The 20,589-nt window shown below is 50.7% G+C and overlaps 1 protein-coding gene across 1 annotated transcript; it reads left to right on the forward strand.

Annotated features, from left to right (window-relative positions):
- The first annotated feature begins 422 nt into the window (after positions 1–422).
- Positions 423–20,351, forward strand: PLA2G4D (phospholipase A2 group IVD). The gene is made up of 20 exons (XM_054565115.1): positions 423–467; positions 4,092–4,164; positions 4,360–4,496; positions 4,913–5,044; positions 5,697–5,737; positions 6,126–6,168; positions 7,660–7,723; positions 8,104–8,240; positions 9,082–9,192; positions 9,323–9,360; positions 9,543–9,678; positions 9,998–10,134; positions 11,332–11,554; positions 16,245–16,362; positions 16,869–17,006; positions 17,268–17,384; positions 17,515–17,706; positions 17,985–18,151; positions 18,773–18,959; positions 20,125–20,351. The coding sequence occupies exons 1-20, from the start codon at positions 423–425 to the stop codon at positions 20,349–20,351; spliced, it is 2,463 nt and encodes an 820-aa protein (XP_054421090.1).
- Positions 20,352–20,589: the final 238 nt, after the last annotated feature.

The raw sequence follows: 20,589 nt of genomic DNA on the forward strand, positions 1-20,589 counted from the left end.
TCCCGCAGATGCTGGCCTGGCTCTGGCTGGGGCTGGGCTCTAGCGGTGTCCTCAGGTCTGCCCCCAGCCCATGCTAGGGCCGCTGCCTCAGGGGATCCAGGTCCTGCCACTGCTGCTGGGACTCGCTGTAGCCGCAGTCCTGACGCCCCGTGTCTGGGAGTGGCGCTCCACCTGCGAGTCCTGGAACCCTGCCAGAGGTTTCTGGAGATGCTGGTTGACCCAGCCTCTTGGGGAAGAAGAGAAGGTTCTGGGCTGAGCGAGTGATCTGGGGGTGGAGCCCCAACCTGTTTAAAGGTTCATGGCTCCTCAGAGGCTGGCAGATTCACCGCCAGTCCCGTCCCATTGGAATAATTGCTGCCAGCCAGGCAGGGAGCTGGCATCTTGGCAGGGGCTCGGGCTGGAGCGGAGCTGAAAGAGGTGGCATGGACAGACTGACACCTAGGGGACCACCTGGCCATCTTCCTCAGGTAACCCTTCCCCTCCTCGCCTCCGAGGAGCACAGTGGCTGGCTGCGCGTCACAGAAGGAGATGCCCCCCAGGCCCAAAGCCCACCACTGCAGACCGGGGACTTCTGGAACTGGCTGGAGCCCAGCAACCACCCTGTGTCTCAGAAGTGCTGCCAGCCCAAATCCTGATCCACTGCCAATTATTTACTGTGCCCAAGAGTGATAAGGCTGCAACTAGGCCAAGGAGGCTTCCAAACTGCTCACTCCAAGCCTGCCATGTGCCATGTGCCTCAGTGCAGACTTCTCATTTCTGCCAGGGAGCAAGGCTAGGGGGACTGGCTCCTCAAATCTCCCCTGGAACTCCAGCCAGTGACTACGAAAGGGGCTAAGTGTGCCGAGTTCTCTGTCCTAAGCCATACACCTTATTTGCAAACCTTATCCAGCTTCTGAGCCTTGGCCCTGAGATCCAGGCTGGAGTGGGGTCCAGACAGGCTGTTCCAGGCTGATGCTCTCAGAGAAGACTTGCTCGGGGCAGACCAGACACCAGGGAACCCCGAGGAAGATAGAGAGGGACCTGTCCAGTGTAGGACACTATTGCGGTGACCCTGGGAGCCTGAGTTCACCCTCCCATCTGGGAAGCACCTTGCCTCCCACTGATGTGCCTGGAACTGGCTGAGTCCCCAAGACCAGGCTCTGGGTGCCCGGCCTTCAAGGCGGGCCTCAGCGGGGTCCTCCCCCAGGTTCTCCCTGCGGGAACGGAAGACTGGAGCCTGCCGTGACAGCAGGAGCTTTGGCTGCCAGGGCAGGCCGGGCATCTAGAACTTGCTTTGGGTCGTGCCTGCTTTGCTCAGCCTGACTCAGGAGGTACAGGGCCCAAGGCTGTGCTGCAGCTTCCGTTCTCTCCAACCTCCTCAGGCGCCCCCCATCGTGGATCACTCAGTGCCGGCAGGCGGACAAGGCAGCCTGATCACTCTTCTCTTTCTGCTGAAGGCACCATGGTTACAGATACTCTGGACCTGGGTCTGGGACTCCCTTGGGCCACATCCCCTAGGGTCCTCTCCATGAGGAGGAGGATGGGGTAGGTCCCGGGGTGCCTGCACTGCACCCAGTCGGGGGGCGGGGCGGTGGCCGGAACTCTCTGCAGGGAGGCGCTCCCAGGGTCCTACAGGGACCTGGGTTGGGGCTCCCTGCTGGAGAGCTCCAAGAGCGTCCAGGGTCCGTCGTTGATTAAGGCAGTATTTCAGGTGAGACAGTCTTTCAATGGGGAAAATGAAGCTCCAGTGCCCTCAGGAGAAAAAGAATCCTACTAGTTAGCATGTTAGTTCAATAATAGTATTTGGCAAATCTATGAAATTCTAGTGTCTAGATAGCCACAGGACAGTGGGGAAAATTTGCATGGTTTTACAAAGAGGCAAAGTCCTGGGAAGGTGGGATAGCACAGGGGTGGGAGCTCTGGCCCTGAAGACCCGGCTTTGAATCTAACAGTGTCACCTACTAACTCTGGGACTGAGGGCACGTTAACCGTTCTGAGCCTCAGGTCTCTCATCGCAAAATGAGAGGAAATGAGAAAACTATCCTAGGAGGTTTTGGGGAGGATAAACCAAATTCATAAATGCAATATGCTTAGTATAGCACCTAGAAACAGAACAAGCACTTAATAAATAACATTAGAGCAATTACCTAAAAACTGTGAGCATTTTTGAACATTCTATAAACATTTAGCCTCAGATCACTGTGTGAGGTGGATACTATTATTAGTCCCACGACCTATGAAGAAATGGAGGCACTGAGAAGTTTAGTGGCTTGTTCAGAGTCACACAGCAAGTAAGTGGAGGACCAGGGTTTAGATCCAGACAACCTGGCTGGGAGCCTTGATTGACCACACTTCTCTTCTGCCCCCAGTAATGATCAGTCATAATTATTGTCAGGGCCCACCCTCTGGGTGCTCTGTGCTAGCAGTGGTCTTAGAGGTAAAGAGAAATGGGGTTTTGTCCTAGGAAAAAATATCTTGCCAGGGGACAAGGGACTTCCTGAGGTTCAGAGGCTCTCGGTGACTGGAGACAATAATGCTCAAATTGGGCAATGTGACCGGATGAAAAGGGAGCATTTGGGGGCACTTCTTAGTAGCCCCAATAGGGTTTGGAGGGTGGGCTGCCTCTCCCCTCCCCCGCCTCCATGCTGAAGTGCGCACTAAAGCACAACCCCTGCAGGACCTCAGGATCCCAGCCAGCGCCTTCTCTGTGGCGGGCAGTGATGGGGGCTGGGTGCAGGGAGGGCGGGGAGCCAGGCGTCTCAAAGCTCATTAAATCCCTGCTCTGGTTAAATGTCAAGCTCTGGTTTAAGACCTCTAGAGTTGAAATGTTGCTAGTGTCACGAGAGCTGATTCCCAAGAAGGGAGAAACAAGCCTACCTTACTGGGGGGATTCTCCGTGCTCGGCCAGAAATAGGGCAGGAATGACGCGGAGCCACAGGAGAGGGACAGCGGGGAGACCGAGGGGTGCAGGGCGGGGGCGGGGGTAGGATGCCCAAGGGCTGGGCTGTGGCCCACTGTCCTGGAAGGTTCTCTGCGGGGGGTGGAGAGGCCTGTCCTGCGGACACTGAGCCGTCCCCTCGTAAGGAGCACCTGCGCAGAGCAGAGACCAGCTCCTGTTGGGAGAAGAAACATCCGGATCCATGAGCACCAGAGTGGGACAGGTCCTGGGAGAGTGCAAAGCAGGGAGCAGTCTTGGTTTCTTCTCTCGCTATCTCCCAACTACTCCACAACGCGTGTCCAGCTCGCAAGCACGGTGCTGCCTCTGCCTCAGACCACAGGGGCTGATTATAAGAAACGTGCGCGGGATGCCCAGAAAGGACACACAGCCAACCCTCAGGAAGAACAGAAACCCTGGTCCCAGCAGTGCCAAGGACCTCATGCGAGGGGTTTGGGGATACACCCCTAGCGCCCTGTCCCCAGCAGGACTCAGCCACCCCCTACCTGTCCTCTGCTCTTCTTCCTGCCACCTTTTTCTGCTTGTCTTCTCTGCCCCTCCCAGCTTCTGTCTACTCGGTTTCCTCTTCCTCCTCACTGAGCTCGTCTGTGTGCTGATGTGATCTCGCCAGTATCTGAACACCCAATGGCCTTTTACCCACTGCTCACAGTAATAGCCTGATGCTCTTGGAATTTCCAAGAGAGGGTGAATACCTGTGACTCTTACAGACCACTGGGCTCCCCAAGGCTCAGCCTCCCCGGAGTCACGCTTCCACTTCCTGTCCCGGGGACAGGGGCATGCTGGGCAGCCGGGTCACATGCTTTAACAAAGGGCTGCCCTGCCTGGGAGCTCTAGGGGTGGCCGACAGCAAACTGACCTGTTCAGTGTGGTGGCCATTCCTTAGCCCTCAGTTCCCTGGCTTTCTCCACTACACTGTGCAATCCTGTTTCTGAAGGGGAATGAGTCCCTCAGATTGCACATCTCCCCATCCAAAGAGGTCGGCCATTCCCTCACTGGTGCAACCCAGAACCACTGCCCCAGGTCAGAGGTGGGTGAAGGCTGTTTGGCCCCAGAACACCTGGCAGCATCACCAAGCACCTCAGGAGAAGCCTGGGCTCGGATTGGTGGAGCTCATGAGTGAACAGGAGGGATTCATTGGTCTGGTATTTCTCTCCAGGGGGAGGCCTCTGTCTGCTGGCGGCTTACCGTGAGGGTCCTGGAGGCGCGGGGCCTGGGCTGGGCCGACATGTGTGAGTAACTGTCTCCTGGGCTTCAGGGCTATAGGGATGACTAGGTCCTATGGGAAAGGCCCAGACAAGTGCCTTGGGATTGGGCTGGGCCGGGTTGCCCACTGTGGCCTCCGGGACCGTGGTAGGAATCTGGTGAGGCCCCTGGAAAGAGGTGTGAGGAATTCTCTCTCACAGTGTTTCTCTTGATGTTGTCAGTGAGCAAGGCAGATCCCTATGTGGTTTTACAGCTGCCAACTGTGCCTGGAATAAAGTTTAAGACCAAAACAGTCACCAACTCCAGTCATCCTGTATGGAATGAGACCTTCAGTTTCCTAATCCAGACTCTGGTCAAGGTAAGGGTTGGGCCACCCACCTGAGGACAGTCTGCACCTTGAGCAGGGAGGATTCTTGGGATGGAGCACAATCTCCTCCAGGTTTGGGTTGTTGTGAGGTTAAATGAGATAATGCACCCCCAGTGCAGGGCCTGGCGCACACGGCGCCTTAGGGGACCAGCAAAGCAGAGGGGTAGTGGGAGGGAGAATTCTCTGAGTTTTATTTTTTATAAAAATAAAAATTAGCAGGAGAAAATTAGAAACTTTTTCTGGTTTTCTTTTACTGCTTGTAAGTTTTACTGTTATTTTCACTTGGAAGTACAAAGTGTGGAGGCATAAAAATCTTTTTTGGCTCTGATTATCAAGTAAGGATTCAACAGAGATGGGCTACAGCTATGAGTAAATAGTATGCTGAGTTGTTGTTCTTGGGTCCCTAGAATGTTCTGGAGCTGAGCATCTATGATGAGGACTCAGTCACAGAGGATGATCTTTGCTTTAAATTTCTCTATGACATCTCAGAAGTCCCCCCTGGCAAGCTGCTCCGGAAGACCTTCTCCCTGCGTCCCCAGGTGCGTCGGGAGTTCTCATGGGATCCAGGCTAAGGCGGCTTCACAGTTTCTTCCATCTGTTGGGATGCTGCTGGGTTGAACTCATTCATAGAGAGATGCAAACCCCTCCCAGGGGATATTTACATTTTAATAGGAAAGGTGATGGCTTCACTTGACTGTTACAGAACTGAATCATTCAATGGAAAAATTTTACTGTCCATGGGTGGTGAAGAACTTCCTAACATCCCTCAAAACACAGCTCGGTGTAACTACCCCTTGGGGCATTGGTGGCTTCACCCCTCCTGCCAAGGCCTGCTTTATGAAGGGCCCTGTGTTCTGCTTCAGCAAGTGAAGGCTGGGTAGGGGAGGCCAGAGTTCTGGGGTCGGATCCCCCTTCAGAGGAAGATGAAACGGGCCCAGGGCATCTTCAAGCCTCTTTGGGCTTGTGCACCTCGTCCCCCTGTTCTCTGCAGACTTCCTTAGCTGCGGGAACCTGGGCAGGGAGCCCGTCTTTCCCTAAGCTTCAATTTCCTCATCCATAAAATGGGAAGGATTGTAACAACTTGCCTCCCTTAGAGGCTTGAGATGATGAAATAATGACTGTAAAAGAACTGTGTCAGCTCTAAAGACTTACGTACATAAATGTTGACAACTTGCTCATCTTTGATTTCAGGGACAGGAGGAACTGGATGTGGAGTTCCTGATGGAAACAACGTGAGTAGTCTCACACTGTCCAGGGAGTGTCTAAGGACCCGGGCTTTATTAAGGGACATGTCATTGACCCAGATCTTCCCATTGGTCTGTCCAGCCCGGATTCCCCATCCCTCATCTCCTCACTCCCACCGTTCTGGGGTGGCGGGGAAGGCGTTGGAGGTGGGGGGGATCCTTTCAGAGAAACGAGGAGGTCAATATTTTCTCTGCCCTACTCTCCTTAGCTTTCACTCCTCAGAAGCACCTCCCTGCACCCTGAATATTATTCAGGACTTGGAGAACCCTCAGCGTCATCCAGGGGGTCCCCACATGGGTGGAGCCTTGGCTGCAAGGGAGGCAGGAGAGCTTTTGCCTCTGCAAGGCCAAACTGTGGATGGTTTGATTTTTCCAGGTCAGACCGCCCAGAAAACCTCATCACCAACAACGTCCTTGTGGTAACCGTTACCTTCCCCAAGCTTGTAGGGGGAGCTGAGGTGGGAGTGGACCAGAAGGGACAAAGCAAGGACAGGGTTTTAGGGAAAGACCACCCCTGGCCTTTCAGTTGGTGGTCACCTAGGGGACTTGGAGGGGCCTGGGGCTAAAAGGAACATGGAGAGATGGGAGGGTGAGGCTATGCTGTGATAAGGTTCTGGCTCAAGGCTGTAGGGTGGAAACAGTGCTGGGGGAACTGTAAGTGCTTCCTGACGTGTTTGGTCACCTGTGATGAACTCACAGTTCTTAGCCCTGGAAGAGGAAGCCCTGGCGAGAAAGCTGTGCAGGCCAGGCCTGACGCAGGCTATTAACGTGGAGGTAACCGAGGCGCAGAGGGAGTTTCCAAGGTGGTGTGCCTCACAGGGGTAGGGTCGGGGACCAGTCAGCTCTCCCTTGGGACAGTGGCGAGTCTTGCTCAGCTCTCCTACAACACAGCAAGGTCACAAAGCTGCAGCAGGGAGCAATGGACACACAGTGGCAGGAGATGCATTAGAAGCTTTGTACTCAAAGTGTAGTCCCCCAACAAGCAAGCTGACCAGGGAGCAGGGCCAGGCCTCGCATGAGATGAATAAAGCACCCAGGGCCCAAATTGAAGGAGGCACTACCTGAGGGTCCTACAAGTGCCCATGTGATGGACGAGTATTACTTTTGCAAATACAGGCAATACCTGGTTGAATTAGGCTTTGCTTTATTGCACCGCACAGGTGCTGCATTTTTTTTTTTAAACAAATTGAAGGCAAGACCTTCTGTCAGCAAAAAGATTACGATCCATTTTATTGTGGTGGTCTGGAAGGGAACATGCAATATCTTCGAAGTTATGCCTGTATACAGTAAAATAGTCACGCCAATGGCAGCTACCTCTTATCTGAGGCGATGGAGGCCAAGGATATGTCGATGAACTCGGCAGTTCTGCAAGAGAGGGGCAACAGCAAGAGCAGAGTAGGCTGCAGCTATCAGCTTGCAAGCATTCCAGATAAAATGCAGCAGGTGAATTTGGCAAGTCAGTTCAGTGGAAGACAACCAGGAGGCACCCTAGTTGCTAAAATGTTAAGGACCATTGCATTGTCCTGCAGAGCAGTGGTTTGTACAACACCCTTTGGGAGCAGTTGCAGTAGAATGAATGCATCCTCCAGGGTGAGGCCGTAGAGAAACCTAGAGAAGAAAAACCTGTGCCTGACAGCTGAGGGACCTTCAGAGATTCCAAAAGTCTGGCGAATCTAGGAGAGGTCGGGGGTGAGTGAGACAGGGCTCTCCTGGCTGCTCCAGGACATCTGGCTTAGCATTCGCAGTGCAGCAGAAGGTGGGGATGAGGGGTTTCTGCATCCAGGCCCATTCTGGATCCCACTTATCATTCTGTGTGTGGGGGATTGGGTTCAGCAGGGCTCAGAGGGCAAGGCTGAGGGGACCTCAGCTTCCCCAGCAGAGCCCCCAGCCCATGCTGTGATCTGCCTCAGGCTCGAGAGCTGTCGTGCTTGGATGTCTGTGTGGAGAACACGAAGAGCACAGCCATGGACTCAAGTGAGACCTGCTCAGAACCAGGTCTGACTTCCGCCTGGAAGGGGGCAGGGAGGGTGAGATGAAGTGGCTGGGAAACCCATACAGGGCAGGGGGCGGGCAGCAGGGCAGAGCTTGCCTCTTCCTTCTTGCTCACAGAGCAGAAAGGCAACATGTCTCCTCCGGGCAGGAGGGTCCCCCTAACTTGGGGGAGGGCATGCCACAGGAGGTGGGAGTCCCATGGAGTTGGGGGTCTGGCAGACGGGGGCAGGAGCTTTCCAGAATCCTGTTTGGCATGGTCCAGCCACCCGGGCCTCCAACCTGTCCAGGCAGTACTGCCAGGGTTCTGGGTCCTTGCTGGGTCTCTTGCTTCCCTCATGTTAACCTTCCCTCTCTTTCCTTAGACCAGGACAATCTGGAGCTGGAGCTGGTGCTGAAGGGGTCATATGAGGACACACAGAGGTCTACCCTGGGCACAGCCTCTGCCTTCCGCTTTCACTACATGGCGGCTCAAGAGACAGAGCTGAGTGGGCACCTGAGGGTAAGTCTTTGGGTCTCGACTCTGGAGCTCTCCCACCAACCCAGCCTTGGGCCAGGTCCGGCTGCTGCAGGCCCCTCCCAGGCCTTCCGCCTGCCAAGGCCATTCCCCTGTGGCCTTGTCAACTTCCCCCAGTTAGGCTCTTGGCAGACAGGAGGATCTCCAAGGCCTGGACACCATGTCTGTCTTTGTTTGAAACCTTTAATGGCTTCTCCATTGATGCTCTTAGAACAATATCTCATGTCGGTGCCTACCTACTCTGCAGAGCCTGACCCTTGCTCGGCTCTGCTGCCTCATTTTGATCCATGTTCCCCCTCACTCATGATGCTCCAGCCATAACATGTCTTTTCGTGCTTTTCCAGCATGCCAGGTGCTTTCCATGTCCTCCTCTGGCTCCTTCCAAGGCTGCCTGCTCTTCCTCCTCTTCCTCCCCCTCCTCCTCCTCCTCTTTTAGATCTCAGCTCAAATGGCACCTCTTCAGAGGGGCCCTCCTTGACCCCTCATCTTAAATAGACCCCACATATGTCTCCTCTGGTTACTCTGTCTTATCACACTTACTTCTTTCCTTTATAACACTTAATAACATCAGTTCATTACCTGTTTCTTTATAAATTTTTGTAAATTCATACATGACTTAGAACAATAACTAAATATTAGCTATTATTACACTAAATATTAGCTGTTATTTTCATAATTAGCATTATAATTTTAATCGTTATAAATATTGTCATTATTTTTGCATTATCAAGAAAGAATTGGCATGTGTGTTTGGATCACTGTTTAGATGCTCTGTAAGGAGTTGCTGAGTGAATGAGTGACTGAATGAATGCGTATTTCCCTGCAGAGCTCTAAAAGCAATGGCTGGAACTCAGACAACTCAGCTGGGCACCTCACTGTGCCTCTAAGGCCCTCGGCTATGGGGAAGGAGATGACCATTGATGTTCCTGCCACAGATGTAAGTGGCCTCAATTGGATGGGAAGTGCAAGTGAGAATAAAGATGGGGGAGCCCAAGGCCCCCAGTGGATACTCACATACCCTTCAGGGTCTAGGACATCCTGAGCAAGGTCTCTTGTTTTGATTTTAGGCCCCAGGAGTGAGGCTACAGCTCAAGGCTGAGGGCTGGTAAGAGACATTCATATCTGTTGGGGACGGTGAGGAGTGGTCACGGGACAGGGGAGTGCTGTTGAAAGAGTGGTCCTTGGGGTTGGGAGCAGGGAGGTTATCTGGTAGCTATTGTGGGCTTGGCCAACCAGTGGCTGAGCTCTGCAGGTGCCCACTGACCCTTGGGTCCTCTGTTGCCCCAGCCCTAAGGAACTGGCTGTGCGCTTGGGCTTCGATCTTTGTGCAGAGGAGAAAGCGTTCCTGAGCAGGAGGAAGCAGGTGGTGGCCAGGGCCCTGAAGAAGGCCTTGCAGTTGGACAGAGACCTACAGGAAGACGAGGTTTGGGGAATACACGGGGGATAGGGTGCAGATATCTTGGACTGGCCTAAGGGACTCCCTGATTCCTACACCCTCTCCAGACACTCCAGCCAGCAGAGACTGGGCAGTGAGCGTGTGCGAGGGGATAAGGGGCATGGGTATGCCCTGGGGCTCTTCTCACTCCCGTTGGAGCTGTCACTTCCTGGGGAGGGAGTGGGTGTTAGCTCTGACTGACTCCATCTGTCCCTGACCACTGTCCTGATCAGGTCCCTTCTCTGAAGGCAGGAGGCAGTTCTTTCCCTGCCCTTGTTAAGCCAGCCTGTGTCTTTGTGTGGCCCAGGTCCCCATCGTGGGCATCATGGCCACAGGAGGAGGCGCCCGGGCCATGACCTCTCTCTATGGCCACTTGTTGGCTCTGAAAAAGCTGGGACTCCTGGACTGTGTGACCTACTTCAGTGGCATCTCAGGAGCTACATGGTGAGGGCTCTGGGGACTGGAGGAGCAGAGGATGACCAGGCCCCAGAAGGGAGTGGGGTGGAGGTCAGAGGGACCCTCTATACGGGGAAGCTAAGTAGGTGTGAACAGTATGGTCTGATGGGTGCCAAGCAGTTTTCTCAAAAGGGAGGAAACAGACATTACAGAGGTCTTACCTTGAGTGAGGCATTACAGGATGTTACTCCATGCAGCTGATTCAAAAGGAGTTGGGTTTGAGTCTCCACAACATCCTTAGTGGCTGGGTGGCTTTGACAAACTTATTTCCTCTGATTCTCAGTTGACTCACCTCCAAAATGGGGGTAATAATAGTACATCCTCCATGGGATTGGAGTAGGACAGCCCAAGGAAAACACTTAATAAGTCTGACATCTTCCAGGAGCTCCAGATTGATAGCTCTCTTTTCTTTGATTGTTATTAACTCATTTAATAATACTCATGACACTCTCTAGGGTAGTTTTTCTTATTGTCCCTATAGTATAGATGAGGAAATTGAGGTCAAGAGGTGCTATTATACCTAGAGACAAAATTGCCTTCCTGCACCCCACCCTGCCTGTAGCAGTGAGTGGAACTTCTCACTGTTTGAGATGCATTCCTTTGAGTCTTACTGAAATGTGACTTTAAAGGAGTAAAAGAGACGTGATCTCCTCAGAGGAGTTTAGGTGAGTGCTGTTGACAAGCAGTCTCAAAGGGCTTCAGGATGGACCTGTGAGGTTGGGAGCAGGGTCTAGAGCTGGGCTGTACAACACAGTCACTGCTGGCCGCCTGTGGTTAGTGAGCACTTGAAATGTGCCTACTCCAAATTGAGATGTGTTATAAATATAAAATACACAATGAATTCTGAAGACTGGGTTTGGAAAAATATACATTTATCTTAGTTTTTTATATTAATTACATGTTGAAATAATTTGGGGGTATATTAAATTAAGTATATCATTAAAATTAATTTTTACTGATCTCTTTTTACTTTTTAAAAGTGTGGTTACTAGGAAATTTTTAATTACATATGTGATTCACATATATTTATATTGGACAGCGCTGATTTGGGAGAGAAAGCCCCGAGGCATTTTCCAGACAGGCGTGGCTTTGGCTGCAGGAGCATCATGTTGGGAGAAGTCAAGTGTGGGAAGGTGACCCATGCTGCGCCCCAGGATTCTATTGTACTGTCCCTTTGTTCTCCAGGACAATGGCCCAACTATATGGGGACCCTGAGTGGTCGCAGACGAATCTCGAGGGACCTATCCGACACACCCGGGAGCATCTGGCCAAGAGCAAGTTGGAAGCCTTCTCCCCAGAGCGCCTGACAAGCTACCGCCAGGAGCTGGAGTGGCGAGCAGAGCAGGGGCTGCCCACAACCTTTGTGGACCTGTGGGCTCTCGTTCTGGAGTCCATGCTGCACAGCCAGGTAAGGCACCTGCGCATGCGAGTTGGAGCATGAATGCAAGAAGAGGGCTGGGGCAGTCGCGCAACACCAGCTGCGCATGTTCATTTTCTGCAGGGTAAAAGTCCTGGACCCTTGGTTAAATGATGTGAGAGCCACTGCATTTCAGTGTCTGGACAAATTTGGGAGGCCAGCTTTTTGAGGCAGGCTATTCTTCATTTAAATTGCCATGAAACTGAAATTTCTGGATCATCCAGAAGCAAGGGACCAGACAATGCCAAAGTCAGTTTAGCAGGCAAAGCTTTTGCTTGTGTTTAACAGTCAGTGAGATTGCTCCAAGAGTTCTTATTTTATTTATACTGCAATATGAAATATATCTTTCTCTTCATCTTCCTGGTAATGTTAAAAGCACAGACTTTGGCGCCAAAATCCCTGGGTTCTACTCCCTATGCCAATTACTAGGCATGTGTTCTTAGGCAAGTTATTTAACCTCCCTGTGCCTCAATTTTCTCATCTGTAGGATAGGAATGAGAATGGTCCCCACCTAACGGCATTGTTGTGAGCACTCAATGGTAACTTGCATAGAGTAAGCATACCGTGTTAGCTAGTATATTTCTGTACTATTATCCTAACGCCATTAAGACAAAACTGAGCATATAAATTTTTAATACATTGCTTCTTTAAGGAAAGCTTAGTAAGTTAACTACTGAATCTTACATTAACTGATACAATTAGTAAAATAAGTGAGTTTTACATTATTGTTTTACCACATATAATTATCCGAACAAAGTTTCTTTTGAATCATTTGAAACAACTGAAACACAAAATGTATACTTAACATGCCTAACAAAAAGTAAACTATCAAATATGTTAGTAGAGGAAAAATTCTTATTTTTCTTATCTTTGGGTATCAGGAGTTTGACCAAGAATGAGTATTATGTAAAACAACCAAAAATGAATTTGCTTTGAATTTTTTTTAAATTGTGGGTAAGGATTTTTATTAATATGGTATATGTTGTGGTATGTTAATTTTTTTAAGATTTTATTTACTTATTTTTAGAGAGAGGGGAAGGCAGGGAGAAAGAGAGAGAGAAACATCAATGTACAAGAGATACAGCAATTGGTTGCCTCTCACATGCCCCCAGCTGGGGACCTGGTCTGTAACCCAGGCATGTGCCCTGACTGAGAACTGAACTGACATCCTTTTGGTTTTCAAGCTGGTACTCAGTCCACTGAGACACACTAGCCAGGGCTGAATTTTTGTTTTTAAATTTTATTCTTGCTGGCAAGCGCAATGCTACTTGGAAGTTACCAGCCATTCTTACTTTTTTATTTATTAGTTTAAAAATATTTATTTTAAAAATCTTAATATTATTAAGTATTTATTATGACAATCTTCAGACCTAAGAAAATGCATAAAGCATAAAGAATAATGTGATAAATATTCATGATTTTATCAACCAGTCTAAGAAATGAAATGTAACAGAAAAAGTTAAAGACCCCAATGGTATTTTCCTCCCACACCCAGAGGTAACCACTATTCTGAATTTAGGTTTATGATCACATGCACGTCTGCAATCTATGTATTTTATCATATTACATAATATGTAATTACATAACATGTATTTTACATACCTATATTATATACACCTTTACTATGTGTACTTTTATTAAAAATATATATCCTTAAGGAAAATACATTATTTACACAAATGGTTTTGTACAAGTCTCCCGATGCACATGCATAAGAGATTCTCTGGGCCTGAAAGCTGTACACCGAGTAGCGCAATTGTTAGGCCACGTGGACCTTCCACTTTCCTGGCTGTTGCCAAGTTGTTCTCCCAAAGGGGTGTTTTAATTCACAGTTCCACCACCAGTGTATTATAGTTTCTTTTCTCTACATGCTCTTCAGATTTTTAAATTTTTGTTTATTTTATGGGTAGGCAATGAAATTTTAATGTAGTTTTTCATTTTCTTGGTTTTTAGTGAGATTGATAGTGTTTTCAAGTATGTCATAGCGACTTCCTCTTCCGTGGATTATCTACTCAAATTCTTCTACATCTTTCCATTTAATTAATCTTTTTATATCATTTTGTAGGAGTACTTTATATATTCTGGAGGTTAGTCCCTTATCAGTTCTAATAGGTTTTGATGCATAATTTTAATACAATTCAATGTGTCATTCTTTTCCTTCATGGTTTGTGCTTTTAGGGTCTTCTTGAGAAATCTTTTCCCCTCCTAAAGTTTATAAAATAGCTTCCTATATTTTCTTAAAAGTTTTAAAGATTTATCTTTCACAGTTAGACTTTCAGTTTGCCTTGAGTTTATCTTCAGGTATTATGTGAATAGGAATCCAGTTTTATTTTTCTCACATATAGGTAGCAAACTTTCCCAATATCGCTTACTTTTTTTTTTTCCCTCCACTGATCTGTTTTACTACTTCTGTCATGTGTTAGCTTTCATATATTCACAGCCCTCTCCTGAGCTCTCTATTCCATCCTGATGGGGCTGATTCTCTATCCCCATGCCAATATCACACTGGATTAGTTACTCTACCTTTATAATAAATCATGGCATCTGACAGGGCAAATTTCCCCCCATCTTCCCCTTGGTTCTTCTCAGAATGATCTTGACTATTTTTGGCCCCTTTCTGTATGCATAATAGAATTAGCTAGTCAAATTTCATGATAAATATTATTGGGATTTTTATTGAAATGACATTGAATGTATAAAACCAATATAATTACTTGAAACATTTTTATTTCATTAATATATCCTACGTATTATTTGCATCTACTGTTTAAGTTCATGTTGAGTTTTGAAGGCATTTGTTTTATTAGCTGACTTTTCTGCCTGGTGGCACCAATTCGTTACCAAGGAGTGGGAGAAGCTTATTAACAGTTTGCTTTATGAGGTGCTAGAAAATGCAGTCTGATCTTAGGCCATAAAGAAGACTTTAATTTAATTACCATTTGATCCTCCAGTAATGACTGAAAGCACAGTTTTATGGACAAGGGTTATTTATTATGGTCATTTTTTTTAAAGGCAAACTTAGTTTTTTTCCGTTCACAAGAATAAAAATTCTTGTGGTGTCATTGAAGGATAATGTATTCTATAAAATGAGCACCCATTTGGCTTTAAAGATGTTGTCCCAGTAGGAAGGCTTTTCAAATATTATTCCCTTTTCCTTAGTTTTTGTGCTTTATCTCTTAAAGCTAACACTCATTATTTTAAATAATTCTTTAGACAAATTTAGTGTTGATTTTAAATTTGTCTCTAGATAAAAAATAAGTATCTCTGTACTATACTAATCTAAGATACCAAGTCATTTAAAAATGCCAGAAAATATAACTCCATTTACAACAAATTACAATTTCATTAACATTAAGTATTATCAGAGAATTATTATACCTTGAACTTTACTCAAAACAACTTCACTAGTTCATATACTACTATAATATTGCTTCAGTTTTTGTAAAACAAAAAATTTGTAAAATACACTAGTTACAATCAGTGCTTCTCAAACTCTGTTTGAAACTTTTGTCTTTAATCTTTTGCTGGCAGGCACTGAAATGCTTAGACGCTGCTCAGCATTCAAGAAGAAACTCATTTTTCTCTTATTTTTTCCTGAATTTAGGTCTTACATGATTTTCTTTAACTTTGGACAAAGGGTTTCACCATCATTAGTCCCGCCCTGTACAGTGCCCTAGCCACACCAGCAGGCCGCCAACACTGCACCAAGGCTCCCTCACTTCAGGTGGGACCCTGAGTCATCAGAGTGCTGTCCTGCTGGGTTAGGGACCCTCATACGGGAACTAGGGGGCTAGAGATCCAGAGCCTGCCCTCACTTTCCGGTGAGCGACTGAAGGAAAAGAAATCCTGTTTCAGTCGATGGAGGGCTGTGCTGGTCCGTTTCCAAGCCTTTCCCCAGAGCAGACATTGGGCATCTGTAGCAAAAGGACACACTTCCCCTTGTCATACATGCCACAACCAAGCAAACAGGATTCCTAACTAAAAAGACGTTGAGAATGGGAACTGCAGGTGTTAATCAAGCGCCCTCCTTTCTCAACACATATGCACAGACACGCCTGCAGGGCTGACTTGCAGATGTGACAGGTCGTCAGTTCCTGCAGCCTAAGACATGGCGGGGTGGGGTGGGGTGGGGGGGTTCCTGTGGATTCCCTTTAACTCAGGTCACACTGAGTGTCACACTGAGTTGTGTTGATTCTGCCTCCAGCTCTCCTACCACCTCGCTGCTACTGCCTCAACTCAGGCCTTCTCTGATCCCTCCCCTCAATTTCCTTCCTCATCGTCCTGTCAGTTCCACTTACAACCTAAAAGAGGATTCCCATGTCCTTTCTAGAAAGCAATACACGTGCCTAGGCGTGTGTGCACCTTTGGGTCTGTGTGTCAGGGTGTGCCTCCACTGCACCCTTCAGCCCATAAAGATGGGGCTGCTGGAACCACAGGATGCAGGGTGAGGGCTACAGACCGGGGTAGCTGGGGGGACACTGTCGTCCTTGCGAATGGCACTCTCTGCACAGCCCCACGCGGTGACCATGCACACAGGGCTGATCAGAATGTCCCAGATCCTAACAGGGGAGCTGCCTCCTCACCCCCGGCCTGTGTCCCCACCTCACTCCTGTTCTGATGGAGCACCCTGCTTAAAGGGTACTCCTACCCTCACTTAGGCCCTTATGCCCCTCCATCCCAGGTGATGGACCAGAAGCTGTCAGAACAGAGAGCTGCACTGGAGCGGGGCCAGAACCCTCTGCCCCTCTACTTGAGCCTCAATGTCAAAGAGAACAACCTGGAGACGCTCGACTTCAAGGGTATAGCCCTCAGTCCTGTCCACTCCGCCCTTCAACAGACACGTGTCAGTGCACACACGGACACACACATGCACACCTATTCTGCGCCCTGTGGGTCCCTAGAAAATTCAAGCAGGAAACTACTATATAGACAGATGGGTGACAGAGGTCTGACAAGGAAGAGGAAGTTCCTCTGTGCGCTGAGGCTTTGCCACAGCGGGAGGGGGACTCCGCGCTGGACCAGCTGGGCTGGCGTCCTGGGACACACACGGTTCTGGTGGGCTGATGAGCCAGGCAGTGGAGCTTGCTGTCCTGGAGGCGGGGGGGGGGGGGGGGGTGACGGTGATGGTGGCAGTGTGGTGACAGGGTGTAGTCCAGGGGTTGGGTGGGGGAGTGGTCCGCCCAGGGATCAGCCTGGCAGGGAGGAGGCCGAGGTCTGTTGGGGATGGGACCTCTGGCTCTCAACAGAGCTGTGGCTTCCCCTGCCCATCGTTCTTGCATTCCCACCCCGCCCTCCTGCGTCTTAGAATGGGTCGAGTTCTCCCCCTATGAGGTCGGATTCCTGAAGTATGGAGCCTTTGTCCCTGCTGAGCTCTTTGGCTCTGAGTTCTTCATGGGGCAGCTGATGAAGAGGCTCCCTGAGTCGCGGATCTGCTTCCTGGAAGGTGAGGGGCGGTCACTTGGAAAGCCCTGGCCAGGCCCGAGCCAGGCTTCTCTGACCAGATGAGACTCCCGGACTCAGGTCTGGCGGAGCCCCTGGGCGAGGGCCGGCCCTGGGCTGTGCACGGCGGGCATGACAGGGGCAGCCTGCTCCCCGGCCCATTTTCCACCGGCACCCCAGGGCGGGCATCGCTGGCTTCTGAGCGAGGGAAACAGGGTGGTGAGTGAGGCTGGAGACTGACCTTTCACGGGGATTTGGCCTTCAGGTATCTGGAGCAACGTTTTCTCCTTAAACTTGTTGGATGCCTGGTATGACCTCACCAGCTCCAGTGAGGCCTGGAAGCAGCAAATCAAGGACAAGATCGGACACCTGGGTAGGAAAGGTAGGCAGCAGGGGAGCCTGGGATGAGGCTGCTTCCCGTTCAGATGCCAGGGGAGGGGGCTGTCAGAGGCAGGCAAGGCCAGGTATCTCCAGGCCCCTCGCTGGACCAACGTCTGTTTCTCTGTGCCCAGAGGATGCCCCTGCCACCTCGAAGGCCTCCTCGTGGCTGGAGGACTTGTGGCTGCAGCCCGGAACGGCCCTGGCCCAGGCATTTAAGGGCTTCCTGACAGGCAGGCCGCTCTACCAGCACACCTCCAACTTCCTCCAGGGCCTCCAGCCACACCAGGACTATTGCAACCAGAAAAATTTCTCTACCTGGGCAGGTAAGGGCCACTGCCGTACGTCCTTGGATAACAAGGTTAGACTCCTGGGTGGAAGTGGACCATGGCTGGGACTGGCACAGGCCTTGGGGTCATAGCATCCAAAACTAGTGCGTGGCCTTGAGAAGGTCTTGGGAAGGGCAGGTGTCATGTGCACGCAGGAGTGACACCGAAGGTAAGAAGGGGACGTGGAGGCAAATGCAATATGAAGCGGGGGACATTGTGAGTGGATGATCTGTGGTGGAGTGGCTGCCCCTCACTATCCCTGCCTCCCCCACCAGACAGCCAGCTGGACTCCACCCCTGGCCAGCTGACCCCACAGGAGCCCCGGCTCTGCCTGGTGGATGCTGCCTACTTCCTGAACACCAGCTCTCCCTCTATGCTCCGGCCAGGCCGCAGGCTGGACCTCATACTCTCCTTAGACTACAACCTGTCCTCGCCTTTTGAGGTACTTCTGGTTACTTGGCCAGGCTGAGCTCCAGGGGCAAGCAACAGGACCACTGGGCCAGTGGCCCAGACCACCGGTGTCCCCAAGGGAGGGAGGGCTGACATACTCTGACCCATATGCTCCTGCCAGGATCCTTGTTTGGGAAGGGCTGTGAAGGTGCAGGGACCCCAGGCTCCCAGGACAGGTGGATGGCAGGGAGCTTGCCATGCCTTCCCCAAGAGGAACAGCTGATCAGAGCTGGGAGGAGACCCTGGCCTGTCCATCCATATCCATCCCACCAGAGCCTCCCTGGGGACTCTGGGGAAGTACGGGGCAGGGCCGTGATACAGAAGTGTTCCCTTACTGAGGTCCTCTGGGCTCTGGGACTTGAATAACTCAGCCACAGCAATCCCAAATGGGGCTGGGGCTGGGATACCCCGCCCGAAGATGTTAACCAAACAGCATTGCAGACCGCTGGCATCCTTTGCCTCCATCTGAGCTGAACTGGGCCATGAACGGGAACTAGGTTGTCTTGACACTGAGGAGTCAGTTTGGGCTGGAGCCATCCTAGCATTTTCTAGAGCGCTGACCTGGGATGACCAGGAAGTACCTGGTTCTTTCTGGCGCCCTCTCCCCAACCAGACGCTGCAGCAGACTGAGGTGTACTGCCGAGGCCGCGGGCTGCCGTTCCCCGGCGTGGAGCCCAGCCCGCAGGACCAAGGCCAGCCCAAGGAGTGCTACCTCTTCTCCGACCCCACCTGCCCCGATGCCCCTGTCCTGCTGCACTTCCCGTTGGTCAATGCCTCCTTCAAGGACCACTCAGCCCCAGGTAAAGCAGCCCCACCCTCCATGACACCCTGGTAGCCTGGCCCCTCTTGACACAGCCTTGGGCCCTCCCCAGTGCCCTTGTGGCCAGCAGAGGATGAGGAGAGTCTTGAAGTTAGCCCCCCCGCCCCGCACCATCAGTTTTGGACGCGAGGGTGCCCTGGTGTCTGCTGCAGATGCCCAGTGCCTGCAGCCCTGCAGGGGCCCTTTGTCCGCAAAGTCATTATGCCGCTGTCCTCTTTGTTATGGCTCCAGGCTCCTTTGCCGCCCCCCCCCCCCAAATCCCCCTAGCTACATCTGGGCCCCTCAGCTCTCCTGCTTTGTGGGGTGGAGTTTGAAGGACCCCAGCATCCAGACACTGCCCGCATCATCGCCATCTGCAGCCATCGCCACTGCTGCTCCGGCACCAGGTTATTGGAGGACTTCATGAACACTCCCCAGGCTAGACAGCCGGAAAGGAGAGGCCCGGTCCCCCTCTCTCCGAGTTCCCTGAACCTACCTGGGGTTTCATCTGGCCTCTGTCATCCTGCCCCAGCCCAGGACGGGGTCTTGTCTCAGTGAGCTGAGCCTCTCTCTGGGACCCCTGAAATCTAAACCCTTCTCACATTTCTTTCAATCCTTGCATTCCACCAACTGCTCTCTCCTTTTGGTGGGAAAACCAGATTTCTGCCTTTTTGCAATATTCCTGGGTTTCTCCTTGCCACCATAATCCCAAACCTTCCAGCCTTACTCTTAACATGTTCCTTACACATCTTGAAATTCTGTTCTTCTCTCAGCAAAGACTGGTTCTTGCAAAGCAGAAGTCCTTCGGTTTTCAGCCTCTTGTTTCCATCATTAGTAACAATCCATTCACTAACTTATTGACTTTGTTGTTCAGCTGTTTCCAGCTTACGCCTGAAAGTGCTTTAGATATATAAGGCTACCTGAATAGTGGAAGAAGTGTAATGCTTATGAAGAAATGTGGGGAGCAGTAAACTCTTCATAGCTCAAAATAGTATCCTCCTATCCACATATATATTTCTGGGCAAAGGACGTAGAGGGCTGGGAGAGAAGCAAGGAGATCCTTCAGTGGGGTGTGGCCCACCTCTGTGCACAGCTGCGAGGCTTAGTTCTACCCAGCTGTGGAGGCCTCTGGGTGCTACTCCTAACTTCCCCCGACCCCTGAGCAGGTGTCCAGCGCAGCCCTGCAGAGCTACCAGCGGGCCAGGTGGACCTCACTGGAGCCACCTCACCCTACACCCTGTTCAACATGACCTACAAGGAGGAAGACTTTGACTGCCTGCTGCAACTCAGTGATTACAATATTCAGAACAGCCAGGACGCCATCCTACAGGCCTTGAGGACGGTCCTGAAGCGCCAGGCCCCGGGGGACGGACTTCCGGGAGCACAGCCTTGAGGCTGCTCGGGAGCCCCAGCGCCCTGGGGGCCAGACTGTTCTTCAAAGCAGCTGCACCTTTTTACTCTCCTGTCGGCATTGTATGGGGGGTCTAATTTCTCCACCTCTTTGCCATACTTGTTATTGGCTGTCTTTTTTATTATCATTATCCCAGTGGGTATGAAGTGGTATCTCCTATGCATTTCTCTAATGACAAATGATGTTAAGAATCATTTCACATACTTATTACTTATTGTTC

The sequence above is a fragment of the Pteronotus mesoamericanus genome, unplaced genomic scaffold (genome assembly GCF_021234165.1).
Source record: "Pteronotus mesoamericanus isolate MK-2021 breed Mesoamerican mustached bat unplaced genomic scaffold, CSHL_Meso_final contig_164, whole genome shotgun sequence".
NCBI classification, from domain to species: domain Eukaryota; kingdom Metazoa; phylum Chordata; class Mammalia; order Chiroptera; family Mormoopidae; genus Pteronotus; species Pteronotus mesoamericanus.

Bases quoted from the DNA above. Each gene is read 5' to 3' on its own strand.
- PLA2G4D (XM_054565115.1), top strand. From the start codon at position 423: ATGGACAGACTGACACCTAGGGGACCACCTGGCCATCTTCCTCAG. The intron at 11,555-16,244 runs GTAAGGCACCTG...CCTCCATCCCAG, and splicing joins AGTCCATGCTGCACAGCCAG to GTGATGGACCAGAAGCTGTC. The intron at 18,960-20,124 runs GTAAAGCAGCCC...ACCCCTGAGCAG, and splicing joins CAAGGACCACTCAGCCCCAG to GTGTCCAGCGCAGCCCTGCA.